At 40.1% G+C, this 23514-nt stretch overlaps 1 protein-coding gene across 1 annotated transcript in view; it reads left to right on the forward strand.

The window, feature by feature from the left end:
* Window positions 1-23241, forward strand: part of LOC124272077 (contactin-like) — a 39241-nt gene extending 16000 nt beyond the window's left edge. Inside the window, 15 exon segments of the mRNA XM_046707215.1 lie at window positions 381-653; window positions 1570-1863; window positions 3230-3393; window positions 4971-5097; window positions 5955-6128; window positions 8793-8936; window positions 9521-9615; window positions 12316-12411; window positions 14037-14187; window positions 15706-15830; window positions 17194-17208; window positions 17211-17385; window positions 18298-18413; window positions 19418-19595; window positions 20094-23241. Of these exon segments, the coding sequence (XP_046563171.1) occupies window positions 381-653; window positions 1570-1863; window positions 3230-3393; window positions 4971-5097; window positions 5955-6128; window positions 8793-8936; window positions 9521-9615; window positions 12316-12411; window positions 14037-14187; window positions 15706-15830; window positions 17194-17208; window positions 17211-17385; window positions 18298-18413; window positions 19418-19595; window positions 20094-20314 (2348 nt within the window). The 3' untranslated portion in view covers window positions 20315-23241.
* The last annotated feature ends 273 nt before the right edge of the window (window positions 23242-23514 follow it).

Consider the following 23514-nt stretch of genomic DNA (forward strand, 5'->3'; position numbering starts at 1 on the left):
AATATCACGGCGGGGACACCAGAAATGGGCTTCAAACATTGTGCCCATGTGGGGAATCGAACCCGGGTCTTCGGCGTGACGAGCCAACGCTTTAACCACTAGGCTACCCCACCGCCCGTATCACAATACACAATACATGGCATCACACGCTGTATGGATGTGACAATTCTCTAGTGTTTCCGGATTGTCCAGATTCTGCTATTTATACCCAATGTACCAAAGCTTATATGTTCCTCAAGTTGATCTCGGGTTCATAAATGTTTAAAACTGTTGTTTCTTTTCAACACTCAAGTTGAAGTTCTTCAGCAATCATTTCTGACTCTAACTGTAATAATCTGCATGATTATTTGCTGATACTTTTGTAAATTTTCTTGTCACAGCTGAGCCTTACTTCACGTATCCTCTGAAGGACCAACACACTGACGTGGGGGGACAGTTGACGTGGCACTGTGAGGCGGCAGGCACACCCACACCCACTTACTTGTGGTACAAGGATGGGGTACATCTGAGGAATCAGACCGGCTACTTAACTATCCACCGGAACGCCCTCACCATACAGGGCTTGAACATAGAGCGGGACAGCGGCATCTACCAGTGCGGCGCTACAAACCAGCACAGCACCGTGTACAGTACAGCTCAACTCAGGGTGCTTGGTATGTATAGAACCAGTGTATGAAAGAAGCCAAAAATCCAGCCAGACATCAGGACTGGTAACTTCAAAATGTTACCATCCCAAAATGGATTTAACCAGACCAAATATGGTGAATTTACTCAGATGTATGGAACATCTAAACTTTTTACCAGACCATCGGGCTGGCTAACTGTAAATTTGGACCGTCTGTCAGAAATCTAGACCGTCTCGGGTGGTCGGACAGGCCTTATTTCATACACTGATAGCACTGGGTTTGTGTAGTCTCTGTGTTCAAAATTGTCTCTTATGGTACTGTTAGGTGGATGAAAGTCGGTGGTATTTCCAGATGTTTGTGGGTCAAGGTTTACTCAAGTGGATGTATGTCATGACATTGTCGACCGCCTCCGTGGTGTAGTGGTTAGAGCATCTGCCCGGAGAGCAGAAGTCAGCGGGTTCAATCCCCGACTGCGTCATACCAAAAGAAGTTAAAATATGGCGCTAGGCATTAATGGGTACAACAAGGACTGGTCAGTTCGGAGAGTATAATGTGTCTGAGTGGGGTATTCATGCTTCACTGCGTCATGGTATCTCAGTGGGCAAGCACTATAAAACCAGTTTCAGTCTGGGCTAGTACAAGCAGCCACACATGCACATACACATGCATGCACGCCGTCATATGAGCGAAATATTCTCAAGCACTCCGTTAAACCCAATTTCACCTCACCTCAAGGCATTGTCAGATGATTGTAGAATCACAGGGAACAATTATTTCTTTCATTTGAACAAATTGAGAAGTATTAGAATTTGACAGTACATTTTCCCAGTTTTTCTAAGGATGTTATTTTTCCATTGATCAATATGAAAATTGTGTAGTCTAAAATTTAACAGAGAAGCTCCAAAGTTTGCAAAAGACTATAAAGTCAGTTTTCACATTTCAGAATTTGCCCCTTCATTTGCCAAGCATCCTCTACAGAGGGGCATTGCAGCATCGAGTGGTGGCAACGTCACCATCATATGTGACCCCGAGGCAGCTCCTGCGCCAGAGTATGAGTGGTTAAAGGGTGGACGTAATCTTGGTCTGACAAAGGGTGGTGACTCTGGCAACCTCAAAATGTTGATGAATGGAAACTTGTACATAACATCAGTGAGAATGGCTGACGCAGGACGCTACACTTGCAAGGTGACAAATTCCATCGGATCAGCTGAAGACTCCACTGAGCTCAGCATCGTCTGTAAGTCCTACGTTTGACATGTTGATGGTTAAAGTGTGTGGGCGTGGGTGATTCATGTCGAGAAACAGTCCAGAAACCAGGGCAGTGTGCAAAATAGTTTCCAAATGTTGCTAGCCAGTCGGGCTAGCTATGCCTGAAAGTTACTAGCCCACCAAAAAAAACTGGCTCGAAGTTTGAATGTAGACACGGGTCTCATCATAAAGCTGCTAATATGATGAACATTTTTATCAGGCCATAATCTTGCATGATTTAAAAGTGTGTTATAACTTAAGAAGTCGGAGAGAGTGCTATATTTACAACATGACCCCATGAAAATTCAGTCACTGGCCCGACTGGATTTTTACTAGCCACAGGCTAGCAGGCCAGTGGTTATTTCACACACTGGTTGTGGGTTCAATTTCTGTTCCCAAGATTATATCTATAGGTTTGTCAGTACCTTTTGCCACAGTGGGTATAATATTGAAAGTCTTATTTGAAAAATTTCAGATTTGAACTTTATTTTGGTTTATTTATTTATTATAGTTTTCCTTGATGATGGCAATTTTCAAATTTTTATGCAGTTATGACATGTTTTGCTGGTTTTTATCACTTATTACAATTATTAGATGCAGTGTTATTGATATTATCATTCACATTTATGAAATGGTTGGTCATGTTTGATACTGACAATTTTTTAGATGTTGATGTGATAATTTGTTATATCCCCCGGTATATAATATGGCGCATATATAGTCAACGCCTCGTCCGTCTGTAATCATTTCATTTCCAGAGCATAACTCCAAACTATTCCATATTTTACAACAAAAATTGGAAGATATATCAAACAGAACCTATTGTGGCACCATTTGCAGTTTACAGATTTTTGGCATTTTTATTTTTCTTGATTTCCATTGAAACAATTTGGACTTAGTCTTAAGAAAATCAAGTTGGGCATTAATTAACTGTCACATGATTTGTTCTTTCAAATTTGTGGGAGCCAGGGCAATCGGTCATCTTCTGATGACTCTTGTTACAATTATCAGTTGCTGTGTTCTATGTATGGTATTCTCAATTATAGGGGTGGGTATTGCAGAGAATTTTCATATTGCGATATATTGCGATGCGAAAGCATGTATTGCGATATGTATTGCAATATATTGCATGAAGTATTTTTAAACAAAAAACTACTTATAATTGAGTTAATTCTTGATTTATAGAGCAAAAACACAACAAAATCACTTGGCTTGATTAAGCTTTAATAACAACTTTTAATCATGATAAAATAAAAATATGAATAATATTTGGCACAAATGAAACAAGGACATACAAGTTATATTGCGCAGCCCTACTCAATTATGAAATATTATTGTTTGGAATTATCTCACAGCCCAAACTGTGATGACCGTGAGACCGAGCAGCGAGGACGTGAACGTCAACTCCACAGCCACACTGAAATGTGAGGCGTCTGCCAGCCAGAACATGGACATGGTGTACTCCTGGATGTTTAACGATCACCTCATTGATGTCGACATTAATCCTTACTACAGAATGGTGAGAACAATTTTGCATTTTTGGTACCATCCGAGTACTGTTTGTAAGAGGGGCACATAAAGTAGTTGTCTAGACTACCAGTTATTATAATTTATCCATGGCTGGAAGAGCTTTTGGAAGTGAGAGGCAGTGGGGTAGCCTGATGGTTTAAAAGTGTCCTCTCGTCCACATGGGTACAATGTGTGAAGCCCATTTCTTGTGTCCCGTGCCGTGATATTGCTGGAGTATTGCTAAAACCAAATTTGCTCGCTCACTCATTTGCGAAGTGAATCTGGAGATCACTGGTGTAAACTTAAACGTTCAGACATCCATTCAAACATTAGCACAAAAGCCAACTTCAGAAATATCTGAAATATCAGGTTTAAACCAGTTTTTCACTTACATGTTGATGTCTGTGTTTTTTTCTGAATTCTGCTGCAGATAAATGGAAACAAAATCTCTGTAAAGGAAAAACATTGAGTTATAATTCAGTATCTTGATATGTTAAAATCGTTTGTTTTCATTCATTATAATAATGAATAATTATGTTATTTAATTATTCCCCACCACATGTTTAGCTCGAATTGGAATATCTTAAGAACCGTTGACTAGATTCTTTTCATATTTGGTACCTAGGTTCATCACAGTATAAGAAAGGTACCAGTCAGGTATTTAACGTTTTGTCAGCAAGATATCTCAAGAACCGTTCACTAGATTTTCTTCATATTCAACACCAAGCTTTATCTAGGGAAGGTGCAGGGTCCAGTCGATTTTGGTGACCTTCACATAATTTTCAAGGTGACGGCGACACTTTGAAGATTTCAGCATATCAAACTGCATGTTAAGATTGTCAGCAAGATATCTCAAGAACGGTTCACTGGATTTTCTTCATAGACTTTCAAGACTTCCTGTGAATGTTTTTCAATGAGCAATTTCTTTATTACTACTTTTACATATTTCATACTCTAAGACATTCATGTCAAGGTCAAAGTGTGTGTTGAAAATATTTGTGTATTTGAACAAATATAGAGCAAGATATCAAGAGAGGTTGACTGGTCATGTTTTTATTGACATTTAACTTCATCTTAAATTACAACCTTCACTTTCATTACTTCTCAGGTTTGATTTGATAATCTGCGGTGGGGGAATATGTCACCTTAGCAACCATTCATAATTTATGGCTAGGGTGGGTGATGATGATTTTAACGGGGGGGTCACCCATTTTGTACTGGGGAGGTAGTGGGGGTCAGCAATTTTGTACACGTTTCTAGGGGGGGTCAGCAATTTTGTACATAAAAATATTTTAAAATTATACCGAAAAAATATTGGAAGGGGGAGGGGGATCATTGATTTTTGTACATGACATGCAGAAATTTTAGGAGTGGTCATTCACATTGTACATGCTTCTCCAAAAAAATCCTCATCACCCCCCCTGGCCATAAATTATGCACGGTCCCTAAGTGACAATGCTTGTTATAATAACCAATAGCAAGACTATTCTTAAAATGATTAAAAACATTAATCGCATCCACTTACACTGAATTTTAGGCATTTTTCTGTGAACCAGGGCCTAATGCTGATTTGTTTTGTTCCTCCAGGGTTCCGGGTTGACAAAAGGCTACTTGTATGTGATCAATGCCCAGTTCTACCACGCAGGAGACTACACATGTAACGCTGCTACCGGACTTGACACGGAGTCAGCTGAAGCTACTCTCAGAGTACTGGGTAAGTAGGAGGTTTCCCCCTTGACATGTAGGGGATGTGTCAAAACTCAAATGTTGCTTTTCAGTGGTGACGTTACATAAATGTGATCAGACTGGCTGGGTCTGGAATTCGGAGAAGTTTTTAGTTTAGAGTTCGGTGTATTTGGTTTTATTCCCCTGAAAGTCTTGGAGAATGTTATAATCAACCCTATACAGTGCATCTTCAATAAGTCATTTACCCATGAAGATCTGGGTTAGAATTGATCTTCAGTAACCCATGCTTGTCGTAAGAGGCGACTAACAGGATCAGGTGGTCAGGTTCGCTTGGTTGACACATGTCATCGTATCCCAATTGCGTAGATCGATGTTCATGCTGTTGATCCCTGGATTGTCTGGTCCAGACTCGATTATTTACAGACCGCCGCCATATGGCTGGAATATAGCTGAGTGCAGCGTAAAGCTATACTCACTCACTCACTAATAAGTCAGTTCTTACCTAACATTCGTCTCTAGGACTCAATGTGATGTAAAATTGAATTATGGTGTTGAATTTCATGTTAACGTTATGAAATGGGGATGTGTTTGCGAAATTTCAACTTTTTACTTTTCAAAGTAGGACCTGCCTGTAACTGTTCACGTAGGCTTAACATGGGCCCAGTCTGATACACACCCTTTGTTGTGCAGAGTTGGGTATGCCAGACACTGATGATTATGGATTGGAATACCAGTCCGCCCTGATTATGTGTCTAGGGTTGACAGCACCGTATCTGGGACTGTGGGTCTCACCAAATGTCTGTAATATTGCTTAAAGCGGCATAAAACTAAACTCATTCACTCATTGGATGATAGACCTGATGTACCATGCTGTCTTTCCTCCAGGACCTCCTGGCGAGCCGGCTGGAGTCTACCAGGACTTAAAGGTCACTGACAGTTCGAATCCTCGGACAGTTAAAATTATGTGGACTGATGGAGACAATCATGGAGCAGATGTCCTGTACTACGATGTGGAGTTTAGAACCAATTTCAACAACAAGTGGAGGATTCTCAAAGAACGTGAGTCAAACTTTCTATCTGAGCTTTAAGGGACTAGACTGTTAACTCTTTCAACACATTTACTGCCATGACATTGAGTTTCCAGAGACTCTAAGGTCATAGATGAAGCCTATGTTTATCATGGTAAATATGAGCTTGTAAAACGTTATTACAACTACATCTCATACACCTTTTGAAAGATCTAATCCTACTGTTGATAAATATGAAGTTTATTTTTATAATGTTATTCAAATAATATAACTACAACTTAAATAGATTTATTTTTGTCATGAAAATGCAACTTTACATTTATAATGTCCAGATATGGTCGCCTATTTCCCGATATCAGTGGCTTTCCGCTCGGTAACATGACACAACAATGGAAATTACCTCCGTTTTCGAAGCTTCGTATGAATAACATGGGATGTTGAGTATCGTTCAAAAGCTTTGAACATCAAAAACATCACTGTACCCTTGCCGAGAGTATTTTTACAGTTGTAAGAAGCGATTTTATTGGATAAAGATTGGTTTCTAATGACGCTTTTTCGCCACAGTCTGCTATAAGGGTCGTGATTGGTCAAAATCAGACACGTGACCTAAGGCAGGCAATAATTTAGGGCAATGGATACCGTCCTCGTAAAGGAAAACTTTTAGATTTAGATGAAAGTTTTGGCTAATATAATGCTATTTTGAACATACTAAGCAAAAAATCGCTACCTATATGTAAATTATGGAACTTATTTGACGTATCGTGCTAGGTTATGACCTGTGACAAAAATGCTTCATGCATATATTTTCTCATTAAACATCGTGTCCGGCCGTGAAGATTGAGGCGGCGAGAGCCGAGATGTCACTTGTCAGTGACTTGACTTACATTACATGATCGCACAAAAAGATGGAAATAGTAATTTTATATGTATGTTTGACATCTTTTATGAATGCTGTTGTTGATTTTATTCATTAGTTTATTCAATTTATTTAATGATTTCTTCGAAACATTGTTGCTTTGCTCTTTGACAATGTTATTGTGGACCCGCTGCCGAAGCATGTGTCTGAGAATTGTTTTTTTCAATAACATTGCAAAAAATAGTTTATAATTCTAATCCTGTCGATAATATATGGTCATTTCAAATTTAATATGTGTTTTCAGACATTGTGAAAAGTGATAGATTTGATAAAAGAATCATATGTTAGTTAGGTTTCTAAAATTATATATAATTTTGATGCAACTACTGCCTGGCCGGTTTACTGGCCTACGGTGTCAGGGGACTTGTGACGTCTTGGCCGGTTTTCCGGCCTACGGTGTTGAATGGGTTAATATTTCAAATGTAAAGTTACATATTTTAAGAAAATCATCTTCCACTCTGACAAGGCTGAGGATTGGTTGGTTTGTGAAAATGTCTGAAAAAGGTCTCGTTCTTTTGATTGTTAGGAAGACAATTTCATAGCATGCAAGTCCTGAAATAAATAGTCTTGGTTCTCAGGCACCACCACATTATCACAAAGTCCATCTGACATGTCATATTTATTTCCAATAATTAAAGCAGTAATCATTTTGATAAATATGCCGTGTCTCAAATACACAACCGTGGCAGTGAAATGGTGTAATAATGTGAATAGCGAGATCCAGTATAGTGTGCAGTTACTTCCCGTGATCAGACTAAAGCAAAAATATGGCCCAGCCATTCATGTAATCGAACAGCAGCCCGGTCAATATTATACACCAAGCCAGTCACGTGACTAAACTGCAGGGTCATGGCTGAGCCAGTCACATGTTTAAACTGCAGGGTCATGGCTGAGCCAGTCACATGACTAAACTGCAGGGTCATGGCTGAGCCAGCCACACGATTAAACTGCAGGGTCATGGCTGAGCCAGTCACATGATTAAACTGAAGGGTCATGGCTGAGCCAGTCACATGATTAAACTGCAGGGTCATGGCTGAGCCAGTCACATGATTAAACTGAAGGGTCATAGCTTGACTGAAATACGGTCCTTCCAAATCGTGTTTCACTCACTCATGGTGTAATACTGTGAATAGCGAGATCCAGTATAGTGTGCAGTTACTTGCCGTGATCAGACTAAAGCAAAAATATGGCCCAGCCATTCATGTAATCAAACAGCAGCCCGGTCATTATTATACACCAAGCCAGTCACGTGACTAAACTGCAGGGTCATGGCTGAGCCAGTCACATGTTTAAACTGCAGGGTCATGGCTGAGCCAGTCACATGATTAAACTGCAGGGTCATGGCTGAGCCAGTCACATGATTAAACTGCAGGGTCATGGCTGAGCCAGTCACATGATTAAACTGAAGGGTCATAGCTGTGGCAGTCACATGATTAAACTGAAGGGTCATAGCTGTGGCAGTCACATGATTAAACTGAAGGGTCATAGCTGTGGCAGTCACATGATTAAACTGAAGGGTCAGTATTATAAACCAAGCCAGTCACGTGATCAAACTGCAGTGTCATGGTGTTAAATGTGCTTGACTGAAATATGGTCCTTCCAAATCGTGTTTCACTCACTCGCTCAGGCACGCACTCATGCACTCACTCACTCACTCACTCACTCACTCACTCACTCACTCACTCACTCACTCACTCACTCACTCACTCACTCACTCACTCACTCACTCACTCACTCACTCACTCACTCACTCACTCACTCACTCACTCTATTATCCAGGGATCCCGAGAGTTGAAGCTATGGATGACCTCAACCCAACTAAGAGACAGACGACCTTGATCAACCTGAAGTCCGGTGCAGGATATCAGTTCCGAGTTCGAGCCATGAACAGATACGGTCTTGGTCTACCTAGTGTCCCAACTAGTAAGCCTTTATTGTTAGTATGGGGGTGGTGGGGTAGTTGAGTGGTTAAAGCATTCCCTTGTAATACCAAAGATCAGTGTTTGATCCCCCAAATGGGTACAGTTATCTTCACTAACCACATTTGATGATTACAATCACAGTTATCACACTGGAAATTTGACATTTCTTTTGGAGACATAGTCTGTTCAGTAAGATCAAGATGATTGTACTTTCTGTGGCCTAATGTAAATCAAGGAAAATTGAAGGCCCAGTTTAAGCTGCTCCAAACCACCATGCAGAGTTATGTCCCTTAGTCTTGACAGTATCTGCTATTACTTTGTCTAAGGTTTAAGCTTGAATTGTTTTGAGATTGGGGCTGTGCTGAAAATGAAGCAAAGAGGTTGGTTCAGCCTTTCATTATACTCACTAACACATGTTGTACGTACAACTTAAAGAATAACTTTCCTGGCTAGGTTACCTGAATTTTGAAACTGTCTATTGAATAAATTTAACGAGTTACAGAGTTCTGTGGAATATTCAGACTAAATTTAAAATTATTCAATGATGTAATTGGAAAATGATGTAACACATTTATATTTCCATAGCAACAATACAGATTCCATCAGATAAACCATCAAAAGCACCTGAGAAGGTCGGGGGAGGAGGTGGAAAGGTCGGTGACCTCACGATCACATGGGAGGTAAGAGACTTGTTTACAGGCCATCTCAGTCAGTTATCATTACATTCTAGTTGATTCATTGATCGGTTGTTTTCTTCAGAAGATAAATCAGTAGAGCATTTCAGTGTGCTTGTTTCTGTCACATCCATATAGATGTGTGTTTATAACAGGTTTTAGTTCATGTTGAGCACTTGGTCTTTCAGCCGCTGTCTCTTGAGGATCCCCGACATCCATATAGATGTGTGTTTATAACAGGTTTTAGTTCATGGTTAACACTTCGTCTTTCAGCCGCTGTCTCTTGAGGATCCCCGACATCCATATAGATGTGTGTTTATAACAGGTTTTAGTTCATGGTTAACACTTCGTCTTTCAGACGCTGTCTCTTGAGGATCCCTGACATCCATATAGATGTGTGTTTATAACAGGTTTTAGTTCATGGTTCATCCATATAGATGTGTGTTTATAACAGGTTTTAGTTCATGGTTAACACTTGGTCTTTCAGCCGCTGTCTCTTGAGGATCCCCGACATCCATATAGATGTGTGTTTATGACAGGTTTTAGTTCATGGTGAGCACTTAATCTCTCAGCCGCTGTCTCTTGAGGATCCCCGACATCCATATAGATGTGTGTTTATAACAGGTTTTAGTTCATGTTGAGCACTTGGTCTTTCAGCCGCTGTCTCTTGAGGATCCCCGACATCCATATAGATGTGTGTTTATAACAGGTTTTAGTTCATGGTTAACACTTCGTCTTTCAGCCGCTGTCTCTTGAGGATCCCCCCGACACATCCATATAGATGTGTGTTTATAACAGGTTTTAGTTCATGGTTAACACTTCGTCTTTCAGCCGCTGTCTCTTGAGGATCCCTGACATCCATATAGATGTGTGTTTATAACAGGTTTTAGTTCATGGTTAACACTTCGTCTTTCAGACGCTGTCTCTTGAGGATCCCTGACATCCATATAGATGTGTGTTTATAACAGGTTTTAGTTCATGGTTAACACTTCGTCTTTCAGCCGCTGTCTCTTGAGGATCCCCGACATCCATATAGATGTGTGTTTATGACAGGTTTTAGTTCATGGTGAGCACTTAATCTCTCAGACGCTGTCTTTTGAGGATCCCCGACATCCATATAGATGTGTGTTTATAACAGGTTTTAGTTCATGGTGAGCACTTGGTCTTTCAGCCGCTGTCTCTTGAGGATCCCCGACATCCATATAGATGTGTGTTTATAACAGGTTTTAGTTCATGGTGAGCACTTAATCTCTCAGCCACTGTCTCTTGAGGATCCCCGACATCCATATAGATGTGTGTTTATAACAGGTTTTAGTTCATGGTTAACACTTAATCTTTCAGACGCTGTCTCTTGAGGATCCCTGACATCCATATAGATGTGTGTTTATAACAGGTTTTAGTTCATGGTGAGCACTTAATCTTTCAGACGCTGTCTCTTGAGGATCCCTGACATCCATATAGATGTGTGTTTATAACAGGTTTTAGTTCATGGTGAGCACTTAATCTCTCAGCCGCTGTCTCTTGAGGATCCCCGACATCCATATAGATGTGTGTTTATAACAGGTTTTAGTTCATGGTTAACACTTGGTCTTTCAGCCGCTGTCTCTTGAGGATCCCTGACATCCATATAGATGTGTGTTTATAACAGGTTTTAGTTCATGGTGAGCACTTAATCTTTCAGTCGCTGTCTCTTGAGGATCCCCGACATCCATATAGATGTGTGTTTATAACAGGTTTTAGTTCATGGTGAGCACTTAATCTTTCAGCCGCTGTCTCTTGAGGATCCCTGACATCCATATAGATGTGTGTTTATAACAGGTTTTAGTTCATGGTTAACACTTCGTCTTTCAGCCGCTGTCTCTTTGAGGATCCCCCTACATCCATATAGATGTGTGTTTATAACAGGTTTTAGTTCATGGTGAGCACTTAATCTTTCAGTCGCTGTCTCTTGAGGATCCCTGACATCCATATAGATGTGTGTTTATAACAGGTTTTAGTTCATGGTGAGCACTTAATCTTTCAGCCGCTGTCTCTTGAGGATCCCTGACATCCATATAGATGTGTGTTTATAACAGGTTTTAGTTCATGGTTAACACTTGGTCTTTCAGCCGCTGTCTCTTGAGGATCCCTGACATCCATATAGATGTATGTTTATAACAGGTTTTAGTTCATGGTGAGCACTTAATCTCTCAGCCGCTGTCTCTTGAGGATCCCCGACATCCATATAGATGTGTGTTTATAACAGGTTTTAGTTCATGGTGAGCACTTGGTCTTTCAGCCGCTGTCTTGCCTTGAGGATCCCTGACATCCATATAGATGTGTGTTTATAACAGGTTTTAGTTCATGGTGAGCACTTAATCTCTCAGCCGCTGTCTCTTGAGGATCCCCGACATCCATATAGATGTGTGTTTATAACAGGTTTTAGTTCATGGTGAGCACTTGGTCTTTCAGCCGTTGTCTCTTGAGGATCCCCGACATCCATATAGATGTGTGTTTATAACAGGTTTTAGTTCATGGTGAGCACTTGGTCTTTCAGCCGCTGTCTCTTGAGGATCCCCGACATCCATATAGATGTGTGTTTATAACAGGTTTTAGTTCATGGTGAGCACTTAATCTCTCAGCCGCTGTCTCTTGAGGATCCCCGACATCCATATAGATGTGTGTTTATAACAGGTTTTAGTTCATGGTGAGCACTTCGTCTTTCAGCCGCTGTCTCTTGAGGACCACAATGGCCAGCAGCTTGGCTACAATGTCTTCTGGCGAAAGAAGCCAGTAGGTGGCAGTGAATCCAAGTGGGAAACGGTATGTTAAAAACAGTGACTTGTTCTACCAGTAATCTTCTTCATTGATATTGTGGCATTGCGTTTTGGCCCACAGCTCTGCAGGTGCCTCCCTAAGCTGGGCAAGAATCTGTGATGATGTCCAATGCTAGATTTACACAGTTATGACTTTTGGTCGGTCAGGGCCCACTTACACACGATCTTAGCACTAAGATGATTGTAACTCCCCCGTTCCAACAATTAGACTTAAGATTCTCATTAAGATCGCTTATGCGAATAGGTCCTGGACCATACCTGTGTACGTTTTCCCTAAATTGTTGATACTTGCTCATGCTTTTAGTCACTGGTTTGTCTGGTCCAGTCTGAATAGACAGCAGGAACCCTGCTGACTGGTAATTCAGGGTCTTGTTTCAAAAAGCTATCGTAGCACTATGACTGTTGTAACACTATGTTACAGTATAGGAGGTAGTTGACTATCATAGCACTATGACTGTTGTAACACTATGTTACAGTATAGGAGGTAGTTGACTATCATAGCACTATGACTGTTGTAACACTATGTTACAGTATAGGAGGTAGCAAGCACTATGACTGTTGTAAATCTATGTTACAGTATAGGAGGTAGTTGACTATCATAGCACTATGACTGTTGTAACACTATGTTACAGTATAGGAGGTAGTTGACTATCATAGCACTATGACTGTTGTAACACTATGTTACAGTATAGGAGGTAGTTGACTATCATAGCACTATGACTGTTGTAAATCTATGTTACAGTATAGGAGGTAGTTGACTATCATAGCACTATGACTGTTGTAACACTATGTTACAGTATAGGAGGTAGTTGACTATCATAGCACTATGACTGTTGTAAATCTATGTTACAGTATAGGAGGTAGTTGACTATCATAGCACTATGACTGTTGTAACACTATGTTACAGTATAGGAGGTAGTTGACTATCATAGCACTATGACTGTTGTAAATCTATGTTACAGTATAGGAGGTAGTTGACTATCATAGCACTATGACTGTTGTAAATCTATGTTACAGTATAGGAGGTAGTTGACTATCATAGCACTATGACTGTTGTAAATCTATGTTACAGTATAGGAGGTAGTTGACTATCATAGCACTATGACTGTTGTAAATCTATGTTACAGTATAGGAGGTAGTTGACTATCATAGCACTATGACTGTTGTAACACTATGTTACAGTATAGGAGGTAGTTGACTATCATAGCACTATGACTGTTGTAAATCTATGTTACAGTATAGGAGGTAGTTGACTATCATAGCACTATGACTGTTGTAACACTATGTTACAGTATAGGAGGTAGTTGACTATCATAGCACTATGACTGTTGTAAATCTATGTTACAGTATAGGAGGTAGTTGACTATCATAGCACTATGACTGTTGTAACACTATGTTACAGTATAGGAGGTAGTTGACTATCATAGCACTATGACTGTTGTAACACTATGTTACAGTATAGGAGGTAGTTGACAATCATAGCGGAAGTACCATAGCCACAGGACTGATTGTCTGCAGCCATTTGTGTAGCTGTCAGTTGATGCACACTGATAACACTGATGTTGAAAGTTGTTTCATGGAGACTAAACGAGTCTTATCCTTGTTTCACAGAGAAGATTATTGGGCCCCAGCGCAGGAAGCTATGTCACTCTTGTCGGTCTCGAGAATTTCTATACTGAGTATGAAGTGCAGGTTCAAGCTTTCAATGAACTGGGCAACGGAAACCGATCACACATAGCCCTTGTCAGATCAGCTGAAGATCGTGAGTATCAGTATGTGTGATGTCACCGGTGTAAGTTTGTTGCACAGAAGGGTTGCTTTGCTCTCACACCAAATAGGAAAAAGTCCTCTAGCAATTTGGATGGTGAGGTTACAGTGAGTCATCTCGCTCTTCACAGTGGTAGCTAATGGTCACGTTGCCCTGGCAATGTTATGTGTACCTTTCCAGTACCTAGAGTGTACCTTACCAGTACCTGGAGCGTACCTTTCAAGTACCTGGAGTGAACCTTTCCAGTACCTGGAGTGTACCTTTCCAGTACCTCGGATGTACCGTTCCAGTACCTGGAGTGTACCTTTCCAGTACCTGGAATGTACCTTTCAAGTACCCGGAGTGAACCTTTCCAGTACCTGGAGGGTACCTTTCCAGTACCTCGGATGTACCTTTCCAGTACCTGGAGTGTACCTTTCCAGCACCTGGAGTGTACCTTTCCAGTACCTCGGATGTACCTTTCCTGTACCTGGAGTGTACCTTTCCAGTACTTCGGATGTACCTTTCCAGTACCTGGAGCGTACCTTTCCAGCACCTGGAGTGTACCTTTCCAGTACCTGGAGTGTACCTTTCCAGTACCTCGGATGTACCTTTCCAGTACCTGGAGTGTACCTTTCCAGCACCTGGAGTGTACCTTTCCAGTCCCTGGAGTGTACCTTTCCAGTACCTCGGGTGTACCTTTCCAGTCCCTGGAGTGTACCTTTCCAGTATCAGAGTGTACCTGGAGTGTACCTTTCCAGTATCAGAGCGTACCTGGAGCGTACCTTTCCAGTATCAGAGCGTACCTTTCCAGTAACAGAGTGTACCTGGAGTGTACCTTTCCAGTATCAGAGCGTACCTTTCCAGTAACAGAGTGTACCTGGAGTGTACCTTTCCAGTATCAGAGTGTACCTGGAGTGTACCTTTCCAGTATCAGAGTGTACCTGGAGTGTACCTTTCCAGTATCAGAGTGTACCTGGAGTGTACCTTTCCAGTATCAGAGTGTACCTGGAGCGTACCTTTCCAGTATCAGAGCGTACCTTTCCAGTAACAGAGTGTACCTGGAGTGTACCTTTCCAGTATCAGAGTGTACCTGGAGTGTACCTTTCCAGTATCAGAGTGTACCTGGAGTGTACCTTTCCAGTATCAGAGTGTACCTGGAGTGTATCTTTCCAAATTCCAGTATCAGAGTGTACCTGGAGTGTACCTTCCAGTATCAGAGTTTACCTAGAGTGTACCTAGAGAGTACCTTCCAGTATCAGAGTGTACCTAGAGTGTACCTAGAGCGTACCTTCAGTGTACCTTCCAGTTTGTTATGAATGAAATTATGAATTTTATGAATAGTGTAAATTGCATGACATGCGTTTCTAATATAGATTTTGAACACCCACAATATTTATACATTTTATTGCTACATTTTCCCTGCCCTCAACTGTGGTGATTGATACTCTAATCATTTATGTTCTATACTGATAACTTGTGTGCCTGTTCACCTGCTGCCATTATACACTCACTCACTCCTTGTGTCCTCAGTACCTGTTGGCACCCCCAGCGGCGTCTTCTACGCTGACAGCTTCAACAGCACCTCACTGGTGGTGTTCTGGAACCCCGTGCCCGACAACAAGAAGTTCATGAAGGGAAAGCTGATTGGATACAAGGTAACGATAGGAGGGTTACAATTGGGTTGTCATAGTAACAGGCCAGTTTTCATTTGAGACGAAGAGCTAGATTTAAAATTCAATTTTCAAAATTTTAAAACCAAATGTATATGCTTATGTATTTCTGATGTCTGTTGAACATTTGGGACCCAAGAGTGAGTGAGTGAGTTGTGTTTTACTCCACTTTTAGCAATATTCCAGCAATATCACGGCAGGGGACACCAGAAATCCAGGGCTTAACTCATTGTACCCATGTGGGGAATCGAACCCGGGTCTTCAGCGTGACACGCGAACGCTTTAACCATGAGGCTACCCCACCACTCCTTGGGAATTAAGAAAGCACAACGTATTTTAGTGACTCAGATGGTGATGTAGGTCGCCAGTATTTGCACTGCAGGTTGTGTCGCTGTAGCAGGATCAGCTTCAAAATGAGGCGCCCAGTCACAGATGTTTGTGATTGAGCTCCTGTTCCATCCCCCAATTTTATATCAAATAAATCACTTCAGGATTTCTTTACATAGTAGGTTTTCAAATACCCTGAGAATGGCTTCTCGTTACCAGCTATTTCACATCATAAGCCCACCATAATTAAGGCCCATAGGCTAATATTTAGAAAAAAGTCTGTATTGTAGCGGGAAAACTATTTTAAGCCAAACTTAAGAGAGTGGTCTCTCATTCAAGATGTCAAATGTTGAATTCTTTGCTGTATAGTTCATGGTTATTATTTAACTAGTGCAGGAGCAGGTTTTGGATGGTGGATGTGAACTGGTGGATCCTTGTTTAAGGTCCTTAAAGTTATGATGTTTTTTGGAAAAAAGGTCCTAGGAAATGTGAGTGAGTCAGTGAGTTTAGTTTTATGCTGCTTTTATGTCATGGGTATGTTTTGCAAACCAATGTGTGAAGCCCATTTCTGGTGTCCCCAGCCTTGATTACCTGTTGGAATATTGCTGAAAGAAGCATAAAACTAAACTCACTCACTCATTCACATTTTGTAAACTGAATATCTTGTCAGAAAAAGCAGCGTAAAACCCAGCTCACTCACTCACTCACTCATGACCCCTTATATATAATGGCATGGGATGTTAATCACTGTGTCCAATGTATCATCAAATGCAGGCTTCGTTATTTACATGCATCAGTCTGTGTCAGATTATATCATGCTGTATCAGTCTGTATCATTCTGTATCATTCTGTATCATTCTGTATCAGTCTGTATCATGCTGTATCAGTCTGTATCATTCTGTATCATGCTGTATCAGTCTGTATCAGTCTGTATCATTCTGTATCATGCTGTATCAGTCTGTATCAGTCTGTATCAGTCTGTATCATGCTGTATCAGTCTGTATCATTCTGTAATGTGCAGGTAAACTACTGGATGCAAGACTCGGAGAGACTGAGATCGAGGCCGTTCAGAGCATCTACGAAGGTCAGATAGACAACGCCCTTATTATCGGTTTGCAGCCAGACACGTGGTACACCGTCAACGTTCAAGTGTACAACTCCGCTGGAAACGGACCCAAGAGCGAGGACTACCATCAGAGCACAGACAGACTGGGTGTGTATTAATTGTTTGTAGCTGGTATTCACTTGATGCGTCCAGTCATGTATGCTGCAGTTCACAATACAGAGTTACATCCCTTAAGCATGCCAGGAACCTGTGATCATGTATTCCGGTCCCTTATTTCCCATTCATGTACCAAAGTAGTTGATATCTAAGATCACCAACACTTCGATATCTCAACCCCTTAAAACATAAAACACTCCATGTTTTGAAAACATGTATACCTGTTAACCCTCGGGCAATGTCAAGTATTTCTTCCAAATGATTCTATTTTGCTACAATATTACATTCATGAGAACTAGATAATCCTTAACACAGGCTTATGAATACTATGAAGATTTCAGGGAAAGTGGGGTAGCCTAGTGGTTAAAGCGTTCACTCATCATGCCGAAGACCAGGGTTCAATTCCCCACCTGGGTACAACCCCATTTCGGGTGTCCCCTGCTGTGATATTGCTGGAATATTGCTAAAAGCGACATAACACTAAAACTCACTCACACTCGCTTCGCTTATTATAAACACTTGATTATAAAATGTTGATCGCATGAAAAAAGAGATCAGCTCAGTCCATTGATACAACTTCAAAAACAGCAGTGACAGTGGGATAGCCTCAGTGGTTAAAGTGTTCACTCGTCATGATGAAGGCCCGGGTTCGTTTCGCCTCATGGGTACAGTGTGTGAAGCCCATTTCTGGTGTCCCCTCAGCTGTGATATTGCTGGAAAATTGCTACAAAAGCAGCATAAAACTTAACTCACTTCAAGAGAGCATAAACAGTCAATATGTTAGTCCTTCATATATTTGTAACATTGCTCACTATGAAGTCAAACTGAAAAATGTTTTTATCATGTGTAGAATATTTTTTGATTAATCAGATAAAGTTTTGAAATGGCGTCCTACTCTTCCAGCTCCCCAGCTGTACCCGACAGAAGTGCATGTGTTCTCCTACTCCAGCACCCAGGTGTATGTGTCTTTCCGTGGTGTGAGTACGCAGGTGTACGAGGAACCACTACAGGGGTATAAGGTAGGTGCAGGTGTGCCTGGAACCGTGATGTGTACACTGCCACTGGGGTAGGACAGAACCACATGGCAACATGTTGCAGTAGTGTAGTATTTTGTGTTCTTTTCTTGTTGTTGTCTCCTTTGGCCTGGGTCCTAGCTTGTTAGACCCGTGAAGATCCGGGGGACCGTTTCACAAAGCGATCATAGCGCTACGACTGTCGGAAGTCTATGTTAAAGTATGGGAGTTACGATCACCTTAGCGCTACGATTGCTTTGTGAAACGGGACCCGGGTTATAATTGGTCTTCAGTAACCCATGCTTGTCGTAAGAGGCGACTGACGGGATCGGGTGCTCAGACTTGCTGACTTGGTTGACACGTTATCTTATCCCTGTGTACATCGATGCTCATGCTGTCGATAACTGGATTGTCTGGTCCAGACTCGATTATTTACAGACTGGTGCCATATAGCTGGAATATTTCTGAGTGCGGCGTTAAACAACAACACTAGATACACTAAACACTATATAGTCTCCTATGGCCTAACTTGACTTCGGACTTGTTGACATCTCTGCCAGATTATCAGCCAAAGGGCCAAAACTGAGACAGGAGTGGTAAAATCAGCAAGATGAGGCCCCAAACAAGTCTTCTGGCAAAACCATTTGTACATGAAACTCTAACGGCATTCACCCTACTGTACAGGTTTCACTAAATGAAGGTCGGTGGGGTAGCCTTGTGGTTAAAGCGTTCACTTGTCACACCGAGGACTCGGGTTTGATTCCCCACATTGATACAATGTGTGAAGCCCATTTCTGGTCCCCCCACCGTAATATGGCTGGAATATTGCTAAAATCGGCGTAAAACCTTACTCACTCACTCACAAAATGAACTTGACTAATTGGACCCCCTCTAGGTGCAAAGAAGGATGATTAAAGGAGGTATTTTCAGGCGAAAAAAGGCTTCCCAATTGTGTAATGTTCTAGTTTCCCCGTTAGTCACTTCTTTGAAAACTTTTTGTGTGTTTGTAGGTGCAATACTGGCGTAATGCCGAGGATATTCGCAAGGCCAAGGTTGTGGACTGCGAGAAGAACAGCAATGCAATACTGGGGAACATCGATAAGGATATCATCTACCAGATGCGTGTGTTTGCCTACAGTCGCGGGGGGCAGGGGAAGATGAGTTCACCCGCAACACGCTTCACTCTTGGTGAGTAAATCCTGGACGAGGATGATGTAGACTCAAACATATTGTCATAGTTTATTTCTAATCTGCTTTGGCAGTTGAATTATCATTATCATCAATCATCATCATCATTAGTAGTAGTAGTAGTAGTAGTAGTAGTAGTAGTAGTACATAGTCATTCACAATCAGATGTACCCATGGGGATTATGGACAAGAGAGGGTATGCAAGTTACTTATTCTGGTTGTAAACATTGCTAAAATAGGTACAATGTGTGAAGGCCATTTAAGATGTCCCCAGCTATGATATCGCTGACTTCGTTAACACTTCATTGTATCCCAATTGCATAAATCAATGTCTGGTCCAGACTTGATTATTTACAGACCGCCACCATATAGCTTAAATGTTGATGTGTGTGGCGTTAAACAACAAACAAACAAACAAATATTATCTAAGGTCTAATTTTCACATAAATGATAAATTATTAGTATGATAAGTCCTCAATGCTGGTTGTCTGTTTTCAGGAGGTGAAGTGCGTATCGACCGCAGCACAACCATCATCATGGCAGGTGGCGCCAGTGTGCTTCCGCCATGTTGGTCACGGCGGTCTGTCTGCTTACTGCAATTGTCTTCATCTTCCGTGCCTAAGTTGTCCACAAACAGTGCTATTTTCATTCCTGCCAGTCTACAACAGATTCAACTCCAAAAATTCATGAATATAAAAAATGTTAACAATGGAACTTAATGAATGGTAAATTTGCTGTATTCGTGAATAGATACTGAACAAACCATTTGGGGTCATGCATATTTGAGACCATTTTTTAAATAAATTTTGTGCTCAGTTTTTACTTCACAAAAATATACATGATTCCTAACTTGTTTTGTTCAGTATATTGGTTCATGGTTGTGGACGTGAATAATTCCTCAGTCTATATGTGACAATGATATGATTTGTATTTGACGTGTTAAGATCAAATTAAGACCTCCCATCACAGCTGATTACCATATTCATCTAAACTGACATTGATAATATCATTTATTATTAATTATTTAGTAAATGTGATTTCAAAATCCAACCCAACACATTCCATATATTTACATATATATATATATATATGTGTGATACATATACCATCCATTTTATACCTAACATTGTACAGTTTTTACAATCTTTTACAATACGTATAAGTTTGCTAGTCCCTTTCCTTCTGCTGGGAAATTAGTGCGTCTGTTGCCATAATGTCTCGCGATTCTTTGCCAGTGTATCAAGTATTAAACTATTTATGCTTCGTGAAATTGAATCTTTTATTTTATGATTTGTATGTTCTAAAATTTTATTCATGTTTGTAAGCGTAACTAGATGCTGTTGAAAAGTGTGAAGTATTTTTTAAGAAAATGTCAGTTGTTTTGTAATTTTGTAATGTTTTTTTAAAAAGTGCATGTTTGTTCTTTTTTATTTTTCTGTGTAAAGGTTTCTGTTGCTGAACACTGTGTTTCTCTGTTCAGACCATCATCTTCCATAATGGTAACATTCAGAGTAATGATTAGTTTCTAGGGTAATAACATGATGGTTATGAAAGTGGCAACTTGGTCATTATTAGTCCTCTTCCTCATTTTTTTCTGTGAATGGGAGCATGTCAGACTAATGATTAGTTTCAAGGGTAATAACATAATTATTATGATGGTGGTAACGTCAGCGTTAACATTCCTCTTCCATATTTTCTTCATGTTGGGAGAATGTCAGAGTAATCATTAAAGTTTCAAGGGTAATAACATAATGATTATGAAACTGGTAACTTTATCATTAACATTCCTCTTCAATATTTTGTTCATGTTTAGAACATGTCAGTGTAATGATTAGTTTCAAGGGTAATAGCATGTGTATTGTGGTAATTTATGATGAAAATTTGCTTACACATTCTAATTATTCTATAAATAATATAGATATGAGTAGTTTGATGGGTAATAGCATCAAAGTGACATTTAATCATTGTGTCCTAATTTCATACTCATATTGTAAGAGCTATTACAAATAACAACACAACGACAACTATAAATTTGTTCCCTTTCGTCTGTAAAATAAATTCAATAGGATGTGCAGGTTTATGATCTCTTTCATGGAATTAAAATTAAATTTAGGGTGCAGAAATTGTGTGTAAAATTTAGGCATATATTTTTAGATAAAGTTATACAGTGTATTTCAAATTGAAATAATCTCCTGGCTTGTGATGCTTTCTATATTCATTTTACAGTCTCATCAATGCTACCAGAATTCCATATGTTTGCCAAGTATGTGTGCTTATGTCAGGGACTATTGTATAGATAGTACTTGCGTGGATAGATAGTAATGTACTGGTACATATAGTTGTAGGAGAGCTCTGTAGTCATCCATTCATTTACTTTCCATGTATTTTGTACAAATTGTATATAGTTTGTCATCGATTTTATTCATATAAACAGACATTGTGATTTCATGGAATTAAATGAATGCTGCATACTATACATGAATCAATATGTGGCACTTTACATACTTTATAAGTGTACAAATACTCTCCATTACATAGAAAATATTTTTCAAATTATATTTTTTAATCTTACCAAATGCACAAAATGTAACTTTCTGCTTTTCATATTGTTGCAGGAGAACATATAATTTGTTTCAGGAAAATATCATTTTCTATTAGCATTATGTTTGTATTCCTCGGTGATACGCCCTTTATAAATTGTCAGCGATCAAAGCTTCAAAGAATCTCACATCTTGAACAGCTGTTAATTCTAACTTTAATACTCTTTTACTCATAAACTGTTTAACCTACAGATCACAGGGATGTGAAGGTGACAGAAAAATATTCTGATGTGAAAATACTGTTTTTGAAGGTGAACTTCAGTAGCAAAAGATACTCATTTGTTATGCAATGTAAACAAAGAGATTTTCGGCACAAATTCCTGTTGTTTTGTGAAGTGTTCTACAAGAAAGACATTTTCTCCTCAGAACAAGGAGCATAAAAGAGTGTTCTGTGATTGTGTAATGACTCTCATTTGCATAATTTGATAAATGTAAATCAAACATTGCCCAGTTGGCTTTATCCCACTCAGCAGCAGTACCTGGTTTTACAGAATCTCAACTCATTGGGAGATTATGTTGAGTGGGTTGGAATTATGAAAAGGATTTTTGACTAAACAGCTGAGCATCTTCATTGAGCTCATATTATACACTGTTGAAAAGGAATTTGCAATATACAGCTGAGTATTTTCTTTGAACTCATAATATACACTGAAAACGTATAGGTTTTATAAACTGAATGTTTATTTGGATTTCATTGTTAATATGTTGAAGTTGTCATTTGCATGAAAACTCCATCTTTGGGAGTTTTTCCTTAAGGCAAACCACATGAGATCTTATTTCTGTTTAACAACTTATTTTATCGTTGGTGTGTATTGTATTAATACATGAACAAGAGTCGTTTACTCCTGCTGTCTTTTGCAAGAGTTGTCGCCCTTGGTTGACCGGAAATGACTATGGTACTTCACTTAGATTCTAATGGCAATACTCCTGTAAAATCAGTTTGTCTGTTTTGAGATGTATAAAGATTTGATAATGCACTGATTGTTTTCAATCATTGTTTTACATAAGATATATATCATTTTGTAACAATAAATAGTTTAGGATAATGTTGAGGTGTCTGTGTTCATTGAACTTTCCTAGAAAGTGGGACCGCCTCCGTGGTGTAGTGGTTAGAGCGCCCGCCCAGAGAGCGAAAGGTCGCGGGTTCGATCCCGGACCACGTCATACCAAATGAAGTTAAAATGTGGTACTTGTTGGCCCCTGCCTGGCGCTCGGCATCGGAGTCAGTATAATGTGTCTGAGTGGGATATTCATGCTTCACTGCAGCATGGTATCTCAGTGGGCTAGCACTATAAAACCAGCTTAAGTCTGGGCTAGTA

Source organism: Haliotis rubra, unplaced genomic scaffold (genome assembly GCF_003918875.1).
Source record: "Haliotis rubra isolate DU_JTF1 unplaced genomic scaffold, ASM391887v1 Scf166, whole genome shotgun sequence".
Classification (NCBI taxonomy): domain Eukaryota; kingdom Metazoa; phylum Mollusca; class Gastropoda; order Lepetellida; family Haliotidae; genus Haliotis; species Haliotis rubra.